The sequence below is a fragment of the Neofelis nebulosa genome, chromosome 12 (assembly GCF_028018385.1).
Source record: "Neofelis nebulosa isolate mNeoNeb1 chromosome 12, mNeoNeb1.pri, whole genome shotgun sequence".
Taxonomy (NCBI): domain Eukaryota; kingdom Metazoa; phylum Chordata; class Mammalia; order Carnivora; family Felidae; genus Neofelis; species Neofelis nebulosa.
This window is the reverse complement of record NC_080793.1, coordinates 23488938-23509738: the sequence shown is the minus strand read 5'-3', so window position 1 is coordinate 23509738 and position 20801 is coordinate 23488938. Positions and strand designations below refer to the sequence as shown.

Genomic DNA, 20801 nt, shown 5'->3' with positions numbered 1-20801 from the left:
ATAAAATCTCTTATTTGCAGGAGCCCCCATCTAAGACCCTCAGTGGACTCTAGCAATGTGTTAATATGAACATACATTATTATGAAGTTTAGAAAAAATTGTTTTTAAACAACTGTTAAGATCTCTCTCTCCATTCTGACTTCTCTTCCCTTCAAGCTGATCCGTGTTGGGTGGCCACGGATATTTTGTATTTATAATTTTCTTTTTTTTCCTCAATGTGTGTACTCAAATTTATAACTTTGGGCATCATAAAAGCTGGATCTGCCCCTACTTATATAAAATAAATTCTAAGTCCTACTCTCCTGAGATCCTTCTCTTTTGATTCTCAAACGTCTATTTCGGAAGTAGAAACAAAATTCTCTACATACAATCTTCCTTCCTTTTGACAATTTTCTGCTATGGGGAAATATAATTCTCATTCAGTAGGTGACGGCCTCTGACTGCTCACAGAGGGTTAGTAAACAACATTCTAGAATGTTCTCATCTGATTTCTCCTCTCCTTGTAGCTCCTGTCATCACTACTCCGCTGGAAACAGTGGATGCCTTAGTTGAAGAAGTGGCTACATTTATGTGTGCAGTGGAATCCTATCCCCAGCCTGAAATTTCCTGGACCAGAAATAAAATTCTCATTAAGTAAGTATTCTGCCTTTTTCTGGTAAGGCTGCCCATGGCTGCCTTGCAATTTAACTTTGTCATCAATGTAATCACAGCTCTTGGTAGGACAAAAGCTTACCTTCTAAAATATGTAAAATGCGGGGCACCTGGGTGGCTCAGTCGGTTAAGCGGCCGACTTCGGCTCAGGTCATGATCTCGCGGTCCGTGAGTTCAAGCCCCGCATCGGGCTCTGTGCTGACAGCTCAGAGCCTGGAGCCTGTTTCAGATTCTGTGTCTCCCTTTCTCTGACCCTCCCCCGTTCATGCTTTGTCTCTCTCTGTCTCAAAAATAAATAAACGTTAAAAAAAATTAAAATATGTAAAATGCAAATTTCCTCATTTTATAATTGTAAGATCTGCAAGTCAGTGAGGTTAAGAGAATTGCCTAAAGCCAAACACTGATTTAATTGACCTGGGGATGTCAGGGCTATTTCATGGACTCCAGGTTAGGACCCAGAGGAAGTTCCAACTAATTAAGACACACGATGATATCCTAAGGCCGGGGTACAGGACACATGTTCCAGGACATGCTGGGGAATTAATAGGGACCAGACTCATCTCTACTTCTATTCCAATAAAGTAAAATACATTGTCCAAGAACCTGACCTCTTGGTCACCAGAACTTTTTCATTTGAAATCAGAAGGGTTTCCTAATATATAATGAGGCAGCCTCCTAAACAGACAAAAACTCCCATTTGACATGAAAGGGTCAAGCTATCTTTTCCTCATTTGCAATAGCTATCTGATCAAAAATACTCCAAAAAAAATCTGTAACAAAGGGAACCACTGGCTTCTCAGCAGGCAATATAGCTTGCAGTAGGACCAGAATTCTTGAGCTGGTATCTACACACTCGGGTCCATGAACCTGCACGAGGAAAACTTACGTCTTTATTTGCACTAAACTCTAATGAAATTTAGTGTTTCCTTCAATTATACATGTTGTAATATGGGAAATTACCCTGTGCTGTGGTCACCCTCAGGTTGTCTACCTGGAAAACTATGACAGAAGTCCTGGAATAGGAAGGCTGAAAATAAGATGCTTGAAATACAGTTTAGTAAATCCATTTGAAATCTCTAGAGAGAACAAGGGGAAAGAAATGGGATAAGTCAATGTACTCAGGAATCTTGGTTCACTCAATGTTTATATGGCCAGTTGCTCTTGTGCCTCGGACTTCCCCACTGTCAAGCTCTTACAAGGACCAGAGTAAAGTCTGAGCCCACAGGTGGAAGGCACCAAAGCTAAGGACATATGCTTGCTCTGTTGGAGAAACAGAAGGACAAGCGCACCTGGCCATGACGATAGCTTGCCAATTAGCCTGCTGAACAGCCATGGATTTTATCTGTGTTCCTTGGGGAGAGTGCACGGGACCATAAAGGGACCACGTTGTATGTCACCAACAGGTGGTTGATTTAGGGGTGACAGAGCCGTCAGTCTAGAGATGGCACGATTATAAGCTTGTCTTTCCATCCCTTTCTACTCTAAGTGATACTCTTCTTTATGCCATCATATTTTCTATGTATTCCATCAATCTTTGGCAGGTTGCTATTTCACTTATGGCCTATATTCAGCACATCTCACCAGCTCTAGCTATGTTCCACAAGTGACTCTCTTCCTCAATGGCTCCATTTAACATGAGTCATTGTGCTAACATCTCATACACTACTAGCTTTACAATTTATATGCTCAACATTTTCATGAGTTTTGTCTATTATTTATGTCTTTATCTTCTATAATAAAATTAAGTGTCTTTAAATAATACAGAAAAACCTCACTGTCAATATGCATCATGAATAACAGTGGTCATAAAAGCACCTGTGAAGGCAACACAGAAGTTACAGAGTTTTGTATTACATTACGGTTGTTGCTTATATCTTGGCATATGATTCGTGCACTTCCCTACTTTGAAATTATAATAGTTGTTAGACAGGCAACATTCAATAGTCAAAGGTCAATGATCAAAGATTATTCTCTCCACTATGGCCCTCTACCATGCCTGGGAAGGAAGTGTATATATTTGAAAAATATAGCCTTACGATATATATATATATATATGTATATATATATATAAGTCTTAGAAACTGTGACAGCCAAAAGGAGCCTAAGGAGATATGACAAATAAATGTAATGTAGGGTCCTGGATGAGATCATGGAAGAGACAAAGACATTAGGTAACACTGAAACAAATCTGAATAAGCTAAGACTTACATAAACTAGTTAACAGTATCAATATTGGGTCATTAATCGTATATATATATACGTACGTATATATATATACGATTATATGTATTATATATATTATATGTATATATATAAGTGTATATATTTGAAAAATATAGCCTTACGATCCTCTCAGATGTTTCTTTCTCAAGATTATAAGGAGATGAAGAAATGGACAATGGAAGAGTTTTTTTAATTACACAAAGAAAATCAACATTATAAGAATGCTATGAATAAAGTCACTTAATAAATTGGAATCTTCCCTTTATTATAAGGCAAAAATGTTACAATAAATAAGAAGTAAATGGAGTTATAGGTTTGAATAGTTAGCTGTTAGTCAAAGGATCTGTGAAATAAGAAGAAATTACATTTTGAAAATATATTTGTGTGCCCTTTTAGGAATAATGAATAGCTTTACCAAAGAAACCTGACAAGCACTACTTTGCCAGGTGATAAAGGTCAATATTGATAGTGAGAAATCATATTGATAGCAGGCACCCTTATTTTTTATGGGATGAAATGGCCCTCTACTTTTGTGATCTTCCTCTCCCAAAGCCACAAACCAAATTTTATCATAATAAAAATATAAGGCAAACTCCAGTAGAGGGGCATCCTACAAAATACTTTACACGTATTCCTCAAAACTGTCAAGGTCATCAAAAACCAAGGAAAGTCTTAGAAACTGTGACAGCCAAAAGGAGCCTAAGGAGATATGACAAATAAATGTAATGTAGGGTCCTGGATGAGATCATGGAAGAGACAAAGACATTAGGTAACACTGAAACAAATCTGAATAAGCTAAGACTTATATAAACTAGTTAACAGTATCAATATTGGGTCATTAATCGTAACAAATGTACCAAACTAATCTGATTAACAACAGGAGAAACTAGATGGAAAGAGGTATATGGAAAGTATCATCTTTTCAATTTTTATGTAAATCTAAAACTGTTCTAATTAATTCTATTTTATTATTATTTTTATTATTTTTTAATTTTTTTTAAATATGAAATTTATTGTCAAATTGGTTTCCATACAACACCCGGTGCTCATCCCAACAGGTGCCCTCCTCAATGCCCATCACCCACCCTCCTCTCCCTCCCACCCCCCATCAAACCATAGGAGACTCTTAAAAACTGAGAATAATGAATTCTATTTTAAAAATTATAAAGACTTGGGGTGCCTGGGTGGCTCAGTCGGTTGAGCGGTCGACTTCAGCTCAGGTCATGATCTCACAGCTTCTGAGTTCGAGCCCCGCATCGGGCTCTGTGCTGACAGCTCAGAGCCCGCATCCTGCTTTGCATCTGTGTCTCCCTCTCTCTCTGTCCCTAACCCATTCACATCCTGTCTTTGTCTCTCTCAAAAGTAAATAAACATTAAAAAAAAATTATAAAGACTTGAGCGTCCTCACCACCCACAAGCAATTTACTCAAATTAAGCAACATTGATGCAACAGCTTACAAATTTGGAAACTTTCTATTTCACAGAGTGGTTGGACTCTTGGTCCACAAGTATATCTGTGAAATATTCCAATGTACGTATTTTCCCACGAAAAACGTAGCAAAACAACATTATGTGACACTGAGTATCATGGCTTTCCACAATTATTTATTGTTATTTTGTGAACTACCCAGTGATTATACTATCCTCAATCACAAGAGACCAAAATTTACTACATGCTTTTATTCCCTTTAGTATCAGGAAGTGATGGTGGGCACCTGTAGAGATTAGAACATCAAGAAACCACTTCCTTTTCCACTGTTTGTTTGCATTTTAGTTTCCTATTTCTACTATAAGAAGGTGTCACAAACTTAGTGGCTTACAACAATATAGGTTGATTATCTTACAGTTCTGGGAGTCATAAGTCTGAAATCAGTCTCTCAAGGTGAAAAGCAAGGGTTGACAGGGCTGCATTCTTCCTAGTGGCACTGGAGAAGAATCTGATTTCCCACCTTCCCCCAGCCTCAAGAAGGCTACCTGCCTTCCTTGTCTCCTTCCTCCACTTTCAAAGCCAGCAATCACAGCCCTCTGGCCTCTGCCTCAACTGTCACATCTCCTATCATCCTTCAGCTTCCCTCTATCATCTTTTAAGGACCACTGTGATTACATTGGGCCCATCTGGATAAGCCATGATACTCTATTTTAAGATCCTTGACATCTGCAACATCTCTTTTGTCATGTAAGGTAACATATTCACAGGTTCAGGGGATTAAGACCTGGGTTGAGGTGGGGGGCATTTTTCTGCCTCATGTATACATTTTGCATAAAGAATCTTTATTTGGTCATAAAACCCCACTTTTATGTTGATGCTTCCGCTCAAATTTTTCTGTTTCCCTAATTCCTTTCTTGACAAACAGCATGTAATTTAATGAGATAATATATGTAAAACATACACTCACAGCTTGAAGCTGTTTTGCTTCCTTTTATATTCCAAGGAAGTAGAACTGTGCTTGGCACTTGTTAGGCATTCAACAAATGCTTAATAAATGAATACTCAGCTAATTGTTAGTTACTCCTCTAAGAATTTAACTCTTCCCACTGGTAACATTTATGTACATGTGTTTGTTCTCTAGCTGTTACGTTCTAGTAATTGTGGGGAGAAGACTCATATACCTTGGTAATAATATACTTTCCTGAATAAAGTAAACTTTATGTTTGGTCTCATCAACAGACATCACCTTTTGAAGGCACTTTTTTTTTTCTTAAATTTTGAGAGAGGTAGAGAGGGAAAGAGAATGAGCATGGAAGGGGTAGAGAGAGAGGAAGAGAGAATGAGCATGGGGGGGGAGGGGCAGGGAGAGACAGAGACAGAGACAGAGAATCCCAAGCAGGCTCCATGCTCTGTGCTGAGCCTGTCGTGGGGCTTGATCTCACAGTCATGAGATGATGACCTGAGTCAAAGTCAAGAGTCGGATGAGCCACCCAGGTGCCCTGGAAAGCATTTTTGAAGGACTCAGGTGCTTTGGTCATTGGAGCATAGGACCAATCTATTGGAGCATAGCATTCTAATCTTAGAATGTAATGCTAGCTTTGTATTACCAAAAAAGGTGATTCTATTATTCAGAACCCATCCAAGTTTCCTTTTGCTTTTAACCTGCTTCTTCCATTGATAAGTCATCTACTGATCAGTTAATCACAGCCTGAAAAAAAAAAAAAAGTCACACAGGAGGTCCTAACCTGCCATTTCTGTCTGCGACCTGCAGGCTCTTTGACACCCGGTACAGCATTCGCGAGAACGGGCAGCTCCTCACCATCCTGAGTGTGGAAGACAGCGACGATGGCGTCTACTGCTGCACGGCCAACAACGGCGTGGGGGGTGCTGCGGAGAGCTGCGGGGCTCTGCAAGTGAAGATGAGTGAGTGGGAGAGAGCCTCCGCTCTTGATGTTAAAGCTGACTCGGTACACTCCGAAGCAGGCACTAAACAGTCTCCAGCACAGCTTGGAGGCTCGGCAGTCAGCCAAGCTCAAGTTCAAATCACACCCCTGAGGCAGTGAATTCTAGACTATGTATTCCTGTCCTCAACTACAGGCAAGCCCCTCAGTTCTCTAGGCTCTCCCGTTTCCCTGCCTGGACACAGCTCCCTATTTGCTCCACCTTGACTCCTTCCACCAGGGAACTTCCATCTAAAATCTTCTGCCTGCTCCCTTGAACCGGTTCCGTTACAACCAGACACGCTTTTTATCTCTAACTTCTTTGCAGACACTTGTACCCTTTTGCCTTATTTCAAACTTGATTTTCTTGGGTGACTTTTCAAACTTGAGTGGCCTTTCTGCTTCACTGGAGGCTACTTTTTCACCACCTTTCCTGTCTACAAGGCTAGCAAGGACTCGCGGTCAATCTCCTAGCTCTCATTGCTGCTTTCAAGCCATTACCTTTATATTGCTGTGCAAAATCTTCTCATGAGGGCATGTGCCGTTCTGACCATTCTCTCCTTCTATTCAAGTCACCTACTCATTTCCAGGTACTCCCCCTCAGCCCCCACCCCGCCCAATATCTACCAAAGGCTTTGATTCCTATCTATCATATTTTTCAGTCTATCCGTCCCTACTCCTGCCACCATCCTAAGGGATTTTTTTTTAATTTTTTTTTCAACGTTTTTTATTTATTTTTGGGACAGAGAGAGACAGAGCATGAACGGGGGAGGGGCAGAGAGAGAGGGAGACACAGAATCGGAAACAGGCTCCAGGCTCCGAGCCGTCAGCCCAGAGCCTGACGCGGGGCTCGAACTCACGGACCGCGAGATCGTGACCTGGCTGAAGTCGGACGCTTAACCGACTGCGCCACCCAGGCGCCCCCTAAGGGATTTTTTAACAAACCATGAAACAGCCTCTGGCCACTTTGTCCTTACAGCTCCTGACCTCCACAAGTCCAGTGATATTTGCCTTAACTTCTTATCAACCTATCCCATCAATGACTTTGTCACCCCCAGGAAATGGTCCGTATTTAAAATCTTAAGCTCCATACTCAGAACACGGACACTTCTATTCCCAGCGCTGTCCCAAGAAGAAAACACTTTCCCACACTCATGATGTGCCTCCATCTGTCTCTTTCTCAGCTAAGAACCAGAGTCAGGCTCCCTCCCTCCCCTACTCCCTCTGCAGAGCCATCACCGCATGTTCACATTCTCCTCCTTTCTCCCTTCCACCGACCCCCCCGTGGGGACTTACTCAGTTCTCTCTTCTTTTAGTCTTCTCTTGCACCTGGTGGTGTATCTTTAAGCACTCTTAGCACCCTCAGATCTCATGACCTCCTGTGCTGGAGGCACTAGCTGCTTGCAAATCATCTACACTGTAATAATGTAACTTTTATTTTCTTCTCTCTGACATCACGCTGCTGAGGGCAAAAATCACAAAACAGCCATACACGAATCAGCAGGGTCCAGTTCCACTCGGAAACTTTACAGCAAGTTTTGCTGTGATTCTTGATTAGCATCACTATTTCTCATATCTTCTTTCTACTGTGTTGTCATTGTTTTTGTTGAGTTCGCTGCTTCTTTTCAAAGTGTGAGCATGTGATCATATATAATCTGAGCATACGTTTTCTGATTCTTTGAATCGCTCGAAGTCTCTGCCTTTGCTCCGGGATAAAAACTTGTCCAGGTACAGACAAGAATTTCAAAAGGCTTTTCCCTCAGCTTTTATTAAACAATTATTCACTATCATATGACACGCTATGTTGCAGCTGAGAAAGCTTTTTCTTATTCCTAAAGGTAAATCTAATGTTTATCTTTCTTAAAAATATTACTATTTTCTCTTTATTTCTAGAATTCATAAGATTTTCACATTCATAGGAATATGTTAAATGTATTCTCTTACTATTCCTACTGAGTTTTAGGTAGGCCTTCTGAATCCAAAAAAATAAGGATTTGTTGTTGTTTTTCAAAATGAGGTATACATTTTAATTTTTCTTCCTCTTTATTTTATCTCATTCTTAAATTTTTATTTTTTATTTATTTTATTTTTTTAATGTGTATTTATTTTTGAGAGAGACAGAGACAGAATGTGAGTGGGTTAGGGGCAGAGAGAGAGGGACACACAGAATCTGAAACAGGCTCCAGGCTCCAAGCTGTCAGCACAGAGCCGGACGTGGGGCTTGAACTCACAAGCTGTGAGATCATGACCTAAGCTGAAGTCAGACGCTCAACCGACTGAGCCACCCTCAGGTGCCCCTTAAATTTTTAATTAGTACATACTAGATCTCTTTTTTTTCCATTTTTCGTGACCCCATTTTTTTCTCCTCATACTTTCTACATATCTATCTTGATATTCTACCTTATTGGAGATTTATTTTAACTTTTCCTTCTATATCATGAACTCAGTCTTCAATATGACCATTCTACTATTCTACACTTACACTGAGTACTTTTGATCTTAAAAACCCATGTTTTTAATTTCTAGGAATTATTTTTCTGCTCCTTTTTTTCCTCATAGCAAACTCTACGTGTTATATGATGCAATATTTGTTCCTCTCTGTAAGGATAACACTAATGCATTTAAAGAAAAAAATTCCTGGGGCGCCTGGGTGGCGCAGTCGGTTAAGCGTCCGACTTCAGCCAGGTCACGATCTCGCGGTCCGTGAGTTCGAGCCCCGCGTCAGGCTCTGGGCTGATAGCTCGGAGCCTGGAGCCTGTTTCCGATTCTGTGTCTCCCTCTCTCTCTGCCCCTCCCCCGTTCATGCTCTGTCTCTCTCTGTCCCAAAAATAAAATAAAAAACGTTGAAAAAAAAAATTTAAAAGAAAAAAATTCCTCTTTTCCTGGGGCGCCTGGGTGGCTCAGTTGGTTAAGCATCTAACTTGGGTTCAAGTCATGTTCTCACGGTTCGTGAGTTCAAGTCCCACATCAGGTGATCATGAGCCCCGCATCAGGTGAGCTCAAACCCTTTCTTACCATTGGGTAAGCCCAGCTTTTCTCTCTCTCTCTCTCTCTCTCTCTCTCTCTCTCTCCCTCCCTCCCTCCCTCCCTCAAAAAATTCTGTCTTCTTTTCCTTACTTTATTTCTGTTTTCTTCATAAGTTTTTATTTTCTTTCAGTTCTTTGCTTCTATGTTCATGTTTTTTTTTTTTTTTTCTCAAACCTCTATTAATCTTTTATGTTTGGTCAGACTTATAAATGAAATCCTAGATTCATCAGACTAGGAATGTAGTAGGGCTAGTGGGACATTGTGGGGAAGCTGGTCTGGGGGTTCTTCTGTAAGTGGGTAGGGATGTGCCCATAAGAAGGCATTCCTTACTTGAGGAAATCAAGTGAGGAAACTGGAATGTTCTCCTTTGCAACATAATGAAGGCTTGATTCTAAAGACAGAGCACATTTAAGTATTTCATTGCTACCTTTCCTTTGAGAGTTTCTCATATTCTCTCTGGCACTAAATGTTCTTTACTTCGGTTCTATCCCAAATCTCCTCTTTTTTTCTTCTTTAGGAAAGCTCACCCAGTCATGTGGGTATACGGTGGTGTGGCCATCCCAGGTGCTACCATTTTAGAATGCTCCCACACCACTTGGTACAGAGCTTCTTCCTGAGATCCCTAAGACCCCCCCAGTCCCATCACTACTCCAGCTATCCAAGGATCACTTCCAGGAGCTCCCTCTCCCAAATTCCTTGTCACCCATCAGAAAATGGTTCCATGCTGGCACAGCATGAAGTTCCAACATCCCGCTTTAGCCAGATGACGAGCTCATATTAGTCAGTGCTCACGGTTTCACCTGAAGAGTGTTCCCTTACAGTGGGGAATCCATGACTCAACATCAGTGCTCACCTCATTCCCAGTGCACTTTATGTTCAACTTCCCAAAAGGGTTCTTCTCACTTCTCACCCAACAGATGACCAAGATATCTATTTCACTGAGAAGATAGGAGTTAACTGCTTTAAACAAAGGTTATCTGCTTAAGACATTTGCCATAGGGATCTTCAAGGAAACCAGTGGAAGGAATGGAAAACACTCTCTTTGACTATGTCATAGGAATATCAACTTTTAAGCTAAGCTTTTGCCAGCAGCTGTGTGACAACCCCACTCACAATTGAGGTGCCTCACCATCATCTAAATGTAGGGGTTCACTGTTGTTGATTAGGAGAGTTGTGTGCTTTAAATAGCAGGCAAAGTGACAACGTTGATATTTTCCTATAACATGCTTAAAGCCTGTCTTGTATTTTGTTTGTCACAATGCAAGATCATACCAATTCTAAATGGCACTAAATTAGACATCAGACCATGAAGTCTTTGCAAATATCACTTCCAACTCCCATCAACCCCCACACGCAAAATTAAAGTAGAAGGAAAAAAGTCCTTATTCCATGCTCTTCTGTCAAAGTAGCACACTGATTACAGCACATGACCTAAAAGAAATAGAATGCATCCATTTCTCAGTAGTCCCTCCTGCAAAGACAGTCCTCTGTTTTATAACTGTAACATGAGACTAGTAAGGAAATAAATGTAGTTTTCATTCTATATGAATCCTTCAAGTAGTAAAAGAACAGGCATCCTGATTTTGTAAATTCTTCTACACATTAGATTTAATCACTTCTGAAATCTTACTACTGGAGAATAAACAGAGGCTGGCATAATCTATTTCTTCTGAAAGAATTAATTTAAGAGTCTTTCACAGCACAGTAAGTTACAAAAGTTTGTCTTGCAGACTACAGTTACCCTAAATTCTATGACAGAATTTCTCCAATTACTGATATAAATAACATCTGCTTTACTTTCTAGAGGATAAATGTACCTAATTTTTCATCACGAAATTTAAAGGTCAAAGTAAGATGAAACTAAAGGGAAAGTAGGTCATAACTGAGAATGACATGAAAAATAGATCAAAAATGTCTCTTCAAATGTTTCCATGTCTGTTGGTATGAATTAAATAACGTCGAATTGTTATGGTGACGGTATGCTTAGTCAACTTTTTGTTAACTATCTTTTAAAGTGAAGAATACTATGACCTCAAACTCCTAATATGTTTCATGAGTTTGTGTTTTGCAAATAAGATATTAATAGAACAGACATAACCTAAACTTTGAAAAATGATTTCTGTCGATACCCGCTAAAAACCCCTCAGCATTTGATAAATTCTATAATGTCATCAATTATTCTTAGAGTGGATATTGAAAACTAAATAGAAAAGAGAAAGCTTAATGCAGCCATATTGCATTTTTAATTTTGAATTTTTATTTCCCTTTAGAACCGAAAATAACTCGTCCTCCCATAAATGTAAAAATCATAGAAGGACTAAAAGCAGTTCTACCATGTACTACAATGGGCAATCCCAAACCATCAGTGTCATGGATTAAGGGGGACAGTGCTCTCAGGGTAAGTCCTTATTACAAAAACGTGTCTATACAACATATTTTCAAGTAGGGCAATTCTTTGCAAACTCAGTTACGTGAGTCCAAATTTCTAGAATAAAATTTCCCCTTTTATAACATTTTAACCACACGTAAATATCCCTGTTCCCATACACACAAACTATAAGGCATTCCAGCTGGGGGTGGCTAGGGGAAAAAAAGAGACGGGAACCAACAGTTCTTTTGAGGGATGAAAAAGGAGGCAAGCAAAAGCAACGGGAGTGGGTTTTGTTGGCTGGTGGGGTGGTTGGCTCACGCGGGTTTTAACATTGAATCTTTGAGACACAGGTGACAAAAAAGATGAAACTAAAATCCAGGTTTTAGACCCGACAAACAGCTTCTGGGAGGAGAGAGAGAAAGGAGGTTTGGAAGCATGGACGGGAGAACCTCCGGAGTTGAGTTAGAACAGCAACACTCAAGACCAGTGAACTAACACCCTGACAAATTCCTCGGTCACAGAGCAGTCAGATTAAAAACCTAGCGCTTACATGCTTGTTTTGCACTGCTTTGGAATCTCATACCTACGTTTACTGGGAAATCATGACACTGTGTCATTACTGTCACCTACTAACTGTGAACGCAGTGAGGTTTTTCATCCTACTCTGCTCAGAATATTCCACACAGAATACACAGGTGTTGACATGCGTCCGTCAACTGGAATGAAGTATAAAATCAGTTAGCTTGGTTTCACTTGACATAAGACAACATGAAACTGTTTAAGGTAGCCTAGGTAATTTTCTGACTTTCCCTTTCTTATAAATATCAGTGGGTTTCCTACAATAAAAAAGTAGGAATTTTCGTATGAGACTGAATTTAGAGTCTCCAAAGGTAAATGTGGTATTTTAACTTCCAAGACCATCTTTTTTTTAATTATTTGTAGAATTTCCCAATTTTCAAAAAACGTATATTTTCCTAAAGATACCACATAGAGTGTTTTGAATCAAAGAGACTTGGGTGTAACTTTTAGGAAATCAAGTAAGCCTACTGTCCTCATATGATGAAAGACAGTGAAAATAAACTATGTATTATAGAACCATTGTTAAGCTTCGTTTCGGTAATCTTATACTGTGTCATTTAATACAGTATGTTACACAAAATAAATGCCAAATGTTCAAATGATGCTTTTGATGCTAGCAGCGATGATAATGACCTGATGAAATAAGGCACATGTATCCTTGATAAAGCCATGGATGTTTTAAAATTCATGTCCCTATCCCTGGCAGGAGAATTCCCGCATTGCAGTTCTTGAATCTGGGAGTTTAAGGATTCATAATGTGCAAAAGGAAGATGCAGGACATTATCGGTGTGTGGCAAAAAACAGCCTCGGGACGGCATATTCCAAATTGGTGAAGCTGGAAGTTGAGGGTAAGGAGTTGCATTCCTTCCCATTCTGGTGCTGTTCGAGGGACCCGCCCATTCTACTCTGACGGCTGGACTGTTAGCTTGCAAAGGCAGAGATGTGGGTAGACCAGTCCCGTCCACTGTTCCTCAAACGACACCATAAGTTCAAAACTATGGAAAGAAAAACTGAAAAGAGAACGAAGTGTTCACCAGTATAATAGGTCATATCCCATCTACTGCCCACAGTCACTGGTAATTTTTAACAAAACCAGACTAAATTCACTAAGATACTAAAACAGTAGAACACCAGTTCAGAACTTCGGTCTGGCTTGGACAATTCTCCCTTGCTTATGAATTTGAAAAGCCTCCTTTTATCTCTTTCAGCACAGAGACATGACTTTTTAAAACATCAAAAGAAAATAAGTACCTTCAGATTGTATTCTATCACAAAGGGTTGAAAAAGAATACAATACTGACTCCAAATGTCTGACTAAAAATGTTCCTAGCCCTATGAAGTTCCCTTGTCAAACTAGTTCCAATGTTTTAAAATGTTCTTTTAAAGTCAACCAATTCAGCAGCTGGTTGGCAAGGTCTTCACTGAGAAATCATAATGCAGATAGGGCTCGGCGCTCTACCCACTAAAACTGCATCACATTTTGCTTACAAATAGAAACTACCAGCATGCCTGTGCTAGGTAAACAAAACAAATACAAAACTCTCCCCAGCTCCTCCTGGTCTATGCTACAGAACCCCTCCTACTTTTCTCATCTGTAAAGTGGGGTTGTTAGGAGTTGTCAGTGAGATAAGGTGTTGACGGTATCTAGCACAGTGCCTGGCCTTTTGTAAACACTCAGTAGATGTTGACTGTAAGAATCATTGCCTATTTTTCTGCTTTTCTCTAATGTGATTGATAAAGTGTTTGGACTGTCACACACTAGCCCAAATTATAGCTCAATGGGGAGAGACTCTGAGAGCTCCCCATGGCTTACTTTGATTTCTTCCTACTCATTTAAGCTCACGTCTCTTCCTTCTCCATCATGCACTTTTCTATTAGCTTTTAGACTATTTTTATTTCCTAGCTAGGCCATTCTCTCACAGCATTAATAATCTTATTTCCCACATTTGCTTCCAGTTGAGGTGACATGTCTATTATGTCATTGCATCAATTGCTCATAGAATTTCTATTAACTTCTCATAGAAAAGAACGAGGACGATAGGAATAATGACTGTCAGACGTAAAAAAGATGTGTTCTCGGCATAGTTGCTATAATTTAGTGTCTTCTGCATTAGCAATGGTATTTAAAGCTCAGTATGCTATAACCAGTTGATGTGACTTATTCAGTGAAAAATAAACATACCTACATTCAGACACATTGACTATCTGCCTGGATTCAGTATTTCCTTGAACTGTATGTGGAATGACACAGAATGAATGTTATCCATTTGTATAGAATATCATAAAGATTTTCCTCTTTAAGACATTAAATATAAGCCCTTTGTATTATAACATAGAATTCTGATAGTTTAGGTCCCTGTCTTCATAGATATTGAAATTGTTTGCTTTAGCAGTGACCTAGGGAAAATTAACACAATCACAATTAGTTGGAGTCCGTTACATAGTTTGGCCTTGCCTTGTCACTTAATTTTGCATCACACCTATCAGTAAAACTAAATACTATCTTCTTTCTTCTTAACATTTAAGTGGTCATGCTCATCGCCGTAACAGTTAATAGACAGAGGTTTCTATTAAACTTGCTAATATTGAGAGCTCATAATATCATTTAAAGTCACTCTAACAGTAAGATGATCGTTTTAGCACATATCTATTTTTATTCCATTTGAGTCCCTATTAAAGCAGCTAATATATGTGAAAATTCATGGCATGCTTAGCATGGTTGCTGGTACATAATAAGCATTCAATAAATGGCATCAATTATAATTATTACTATTACAACATAAAAATTGTAACAAATCTGTGTAGCTTCTCTTGAAGCTCAAAAGGTTGGTTTCCACTTCAAGAAACAGTTCGGGCATTTCCACAAGATATAATGCAGACGTGATCTATTTAAAGGAAAGGCCAATTTAACCTACAATTCAGAACAGGTGAAAAACCAACTGAAACGCAACTGGCCCAACCCCAAAAGTGTCTGTAAATGCCTACTAACTAGGCAACAGAACTGAAGATAAAGCCAGGCCATAGCCGGTGAGGCAGATGAACATTCGTTATGTACTGTGTCAGTACCTCTGAAAATTCGCTCGACCAAATTAAAATGAGAACTGCACGATGTCACTCAATGCTGCCAGCTTCTAATGAGGAGCATACCAAACATGGGCTTGGTGGAGCATGCTCACTCAATCTTAGCTGCCATAACAAACATCAAATACCCTTCAACCCAAAAGTAAAGCTCCCTTTCCAGATTGCCATTCTCAGTCTGCTGGATGTCTGGGATGGCAACATGAAGAAATTCCACACTTCTGTCCTATCTTAAAAGGTTCAAACAGTGACATACAAATTTACTAATGAAACCATCTCACTCACGCACAGCCGAACATGGACGTCTTTCCAAAAGGTGAGCCACGGGAAGGCTAACATTTTAAAATGCTAGATGCTCACGTGGATCGCTTTATTTAATCCTCACTAACAGTCGGTGAGGAAGGTCCTATCATTGTGCCATTCTACGAAACTGAGGAAAAGAGAGGACAACTAACTCACAGACGTGTCTAAGAGATTGATTAATGCTGAATACCGTCTGTTCTATCAGAGAACAGATAACCACATGTGACGTTGCCAAGAGCAGAGTCAGAACAGGGGTGAGAGAAAAAGCCAAAATTCTATAAATGATGGAGAATGGGAACTGAAAAAAAGAGACAGTGGGGGTCAACAAATTTTTCAATGAACTTGGCAGAGAAAAGAGAAAAGGCAAAAAGGTGAGCAGGAATAGAGGTATATATGGTTTACAGGTAATGTTGCTTGGCAAGATTTCTCTTTAAAAATTTTTTTTAATGTTTACTTATTTTTGAGAGACAGAGAGAGAGACAGAGCACAAGTGGGGAAGGAGCAGAGAGAGAGGGAGACACAGAATCTGAAGTGAGCTCTAGCCTCTGAGCTGTGAGCACAGAGCTCGATGCGGGGCTTGAACTCACGAACCGCGAGTTCATGACCTGAGCCAAAGTTGGCGCTTAACCAACTGAGCCACCCAGGCGCCCCACAAGCTTTCTTTTTTAAAAAGACTAAAATATTAAAAAATACTGAAAATGTTAAAATAAGAATGAGAAGAGCCTCCGAGAAAAGGACATTTGAACATAAAGGAGAGAGGTGGAATATTCAAGGGAATGTGGTGCTTGAGAAGGCAAAAACAGCACATTCAGGGGACAAGTAGAGTGATAAACCATAGACAGAGGGTGATCACTTGTCCCAGTTTGCCCAGGACAGTTCTGGTTTACACCTGTTGTCCTGGCATAATTATTAATAGAGTCCTCCTTTTACTTTCAAAAGTATTCAGGCTTCAATAATAAATTATATGATCACCACACTTAGGAAGAAGGAACTTCCTTCCTTGTAATAGGAAGGAGAAAGGGGTGTATTCCAGTATAAACGAGTTAATGAGTTTGGTGGATGGAATATGAGAAAGCTCTGTTGGTTTCTATTTCCTGTAGGAAGTAGAAAGTAAGTTTATCCTCTGAAAATACTTCTGTAAAGGGGGGTGGAGGGCTGAGGAGAGTGGAAAGATTTTAAAATAGCTGTGGGGTATGAGAGAGATGACTCACAAGGGGAACTAGGACTCCTAGGTAACATGAAAGTTTTAGCAAAGAATGGGACTGTGAATGTGGAGTGGCAGAAAAAGCAGAAGTTCAGAAAAAGGAGAATGGCACATCCAAAGGCAAGACACCATTGTGGAGTTTGCCAGGGAAGACAATAGGGCAAAGGATTTGGGAATTATTGCAAGAGAATGGTTACAGCAACGAATTATCTTTATGTACCAAAAATACAAATCTAGCATTAGACACTTATAGCGTCAGCAATATGACAGACAAGATAACATAAACTTCTTCCTACTATGAACACCCAGAAATGCTGGGTTAGTCATACAATCCACAAGAATAAAATTAAATGTCCAAAGGCCAGGAATGAATAGGAATAGAAAAAACACAGCATTAAGCTCATGAGCTGGTTCTGCATCGTCCTGGAGGTAATGACACAGGTGCCCATATCTATAACTTAGAATATTGGTTTTAAGACTCTTAAAGGAACAGGAGACAAGGTCTTGGGCCCCTGGAAAGTGGAGGTTAGCACTGGGAACCTTCTATAAAGGTTAGAATCACACAAGTAAAAAGATGGATCAGAACAATTCTATTTGATGACAGAAAGACAATGAAGAGGCTTGTCTGTCTCTGCACTGCAGGTGTGAGGGAGAAAACCACCACATTTTTAAAAAAACATTTATTTATTTTTGAGACAGAGAGAGAGAGACAGAGCACAAGCAGGAGAGGAGCAGAGAGAGAGGGAGACACAGAATCCAAAGCAGGCTCCAGGCTCTGAGCTGCCAACACAGAGCCCGACGCAGGGCTCGAACTCATGGACCGTGAGATCATGACCTGAGCCAAAGTCGGCCACTCAACCAACTGAGCCACCCAGGGCCCCCAAACCACCACATTTTTAAATGAATCAATCTGTATTCAGTGCTCAGGACTATATCTCATGTAGGTCTGATATTGAATTCATACTGCCAGCAGAGACTGGGGTTCCCTGGCTAGAGAAATTAACATAAAAATTGATTCCAGGCCAAAAAAAGTTAATAACCAAAAAGCTTAAAAAAATACCTGACCCAGGTTACATAGGATTTTCATAATAAAGCCATACTGAGGAGGAGTTCACAAGGCAAAATTCTAGCACCCACTGAAAACAAACTGCCTTAAGTGATAGTCAGCAGATGTAATATACAAAGGGATCAAAACCCCAGGAAATTTAGCTAACGCAATACAATAGAGACTCAAAATTAAATATGTTTAAACGAATTAAGACACAAAAGGAGAAAAAAGAACGAAAAAGACATTAGAAGGAAAAAAGCAGAATTAAACTTTTTAACAAATGAAAAAATAGGATTATAACTGACATTCAGTGGATGAGTAACAGTATGCTAGAGATAAGGAGATAATGTACACATTAGAGGTCATCTCTTCAGAACTTGGAATTCAGTGCAGAGAAATGGAAAAGATAAAACAGAATTAAAGAAAGAATTAGGGATATGCATTACAGAAAGAGAGAAAAGAGAACATATAAGAGGGGCTATACCCAAAAGCATAATGACCGAGAAATTGCCAAAATGAATGAAAGACCTAAATCTTCAAGTACAAGAAGCACATGGAGTCCCAATCAGTAAAAACAAAGAACACGTATATAAATAGCTTCACCCCCAGATGCATCATAATAAACAACAAAAAGAGGTGATCTCAAACTATTGAAGCAAAAAACCAGATTACTTATAAAAGACAATTAGGATGAAAGCAATAAAGAGGGTGTGAGGAAACCATTATTTGGTATCATCTAGTGGAGATCTTTTTGTTTGCTTCTAATAAAAATCAGACTTTAAAATATGTATACATTCGTCTCAATAATTTAACTTCTGATAATTTATCTAAAGCAATTATTTGCACAAGTGTATGTTCAAGATTACCACAAAGTTTTTTATAATAGCAAGAATATTTAAGGAATTTAAATTTGCATCAATAGGAGACTGACAAAATATGTGATAAAGTCCCATGCAGCCATTAAGAAGAATGAGATCGATCTATACGCATTAACTTCCACAATTACCACCATGCATGTAACTTGGGTCTGTATTCCATCTCTGACCTTCAGTTTTCTCGCCTCTAAAAGAGGGGTAAAAAGCCTAGCACCTACCTCTTAGGTTGCTGCAACGATTACATGAATTAATACAGGCACACTGCAAATACTATATAATTATTTGCTGTTTTTTATTATTTATTAAGTCCCTATACGGCGCTTATTATGTGCAAGGTACTGTTGTCCTTAGAAATACTAACTCATTAGAAATACTAATGTGTTCATAAGTGAAAAAGTTACAGAACAGTATGTTTTATATATTCTATATTGGAGTGGATAACCAAGCTGTTAATAGCCATCATCTCTGCATGTAGAATTACATAGGAGGTTAACATCTATCATATACTTTATACAGTGCTATACTTTTTGGATTTTTACAAAGAGACCTTCATAATTAGGAAGAATCCATACATGTACTTATGCTTTTGAAGAGATTATTTCCTCAACACATCATACTATTTTGATAAAAATGGCATCAACCTTTCTGCGCATGATTTTATATACTACTTTTGCAGTTCTCTTGCTCCATTCTGTTCTAGAACAAAAGTTCTAGATTCAAACTTTGTTTTTGATTCCTATGTTGATTAGATATTCACAACACTTGGCTATTGGCTGAGGCTCTGGGGTTGAGGGTGAGGTCCTGATGAACAGAACACGAAGCATGCCATTTCCTTGGGGAAGGAATCCATCCATAAAGACAGTAAGTTTGAGGGGCGCCTGGGTGGCGCAGTCGGTTAAGCGTCCGACTTCAGCCAGGTCACGATCTTGCGGTCCGTGAGTTCGAGCCCCGCGTCAGGCTCTGGGCTGATGGCTCGGAGCCTGGAGCCTGTTTCCGATTCTGTGTCTCCCTCTCTCTCTGCCCCTCCCCCGTTCATGCTCTGTCTCTCTCTGTCCCAAAAAAAAAAAAAAAAGTTGAGGAAAAAAAAGACAGTAAGTTTGAGACCTGCAAGAGGAAGTAAGGGAGCCACCTGGACGGAGGGGGAAGAGAAGGGGTTGAGAGAATAGCACCTGCTGGTGGATTCTCCCTCCCCCCAACCCCGCCGATTCTTCTTTCTTACTATGAGCAGACCCGGAATTTATGATCCCTTAGTGCTTGGTGGATCCAACAATAAAATCCAACTTGGGTTCTGATTTCTCAATGAGTATTTCCTACAAACGTTTGGGTGTTAACTGACTCATAAAATAAACAAAGGTAAGGTCCCATGGAAAAGTGAAGGACTACGCTAGGTGAGAACTATCCAGATATACTGATTTAAGATTGGTGGGAGGTATCTGTGGTTTCCCAAATTCCGTAGGCACTTGAAATGTAGCAAAGAGTTGTCAATCTCACAGCTGTGGAGGCTCTTTCTTAGAAAGGCTTAACCCCTGTCTCATGTACCTCTGTGACAGTGGCCTTTAGGACAGGTAATGAGGGCCAGAGAAATCTCCGCATCATATTTCACAGATTCTAAGATGTTCATTTTAAATATTTACCGTACCTGGGGTGAATCTCGGAGACATCGGTTTCTTACAATCATCGTTGGCCAGTATTTATTTTCTTTGTTGTGCATCTTAATATCTCTGAAATTGAGATTTATCTTATTGGTCTTAAAGGCAATCACATTTGGCGTGCGGTTTCTGCCGTGAAGCTGAGATCTTTCCTTAGCTGTCTCCAAATACGAGAATATTTAATGATAAAACAGAAATAAGTCAATTGTCTTGGCTCATAAAGGTTTCCTCATGGTTAACTAGTAATATTCTTTCTGCTTGAGATCATTTCTTTCAATCAGCTCCTCACAGAGGTGAAAGCATCATTTTCAGTGGCAGGGTTCCATGTAGTCTCCCCACCAACCACAATTATATTTGCTGCATATTAGTTTTGTTGGGCTGGAGACAGAGACAAAATGCTTCTCAGGGCCCTATAGAAGGAATT

General features: G+C 39.7%; 1 protein-coding gene and 1 long non-coding RNA gene across 2 annotated transcripts in view; one reads left to right on the top strand and one right to left on the bottom strand.

Annotated features, from left to right (window-relative positions):
* Positions 1–20801, top strand: part of MUSK (muscle associated receptor tyrosine kinase) — a 97552-nt gene that overhangs the window by 10070 nt on the left and 66681 nt on the right. Inside the window, exons 2-5 of the mRNA XM_058694595.1 lie at positions 507–633; positions 6075–6226; positions 11541–11668; positions 12927–13068. Coding sequence (XP_058550578.1) covers positions 507–633; positions 6075–6226; positions 11541–11668; positions 12927–13068 — 549 coding nt within the window. The remainder of the gene's footprint in view (positions 1–506; positions 634–6074; positions 6227–11540; positions 11669–12926; positions 13069–20801) is intronic.
* LOC131491507 (uncharacterized) overlaps positions 1–20801 on the bottom strand; it is a 100452-nt gene that overhangs the window by 18655 nt on the left and 60996 nt on the right. The window lies entirely within an intron of this gene.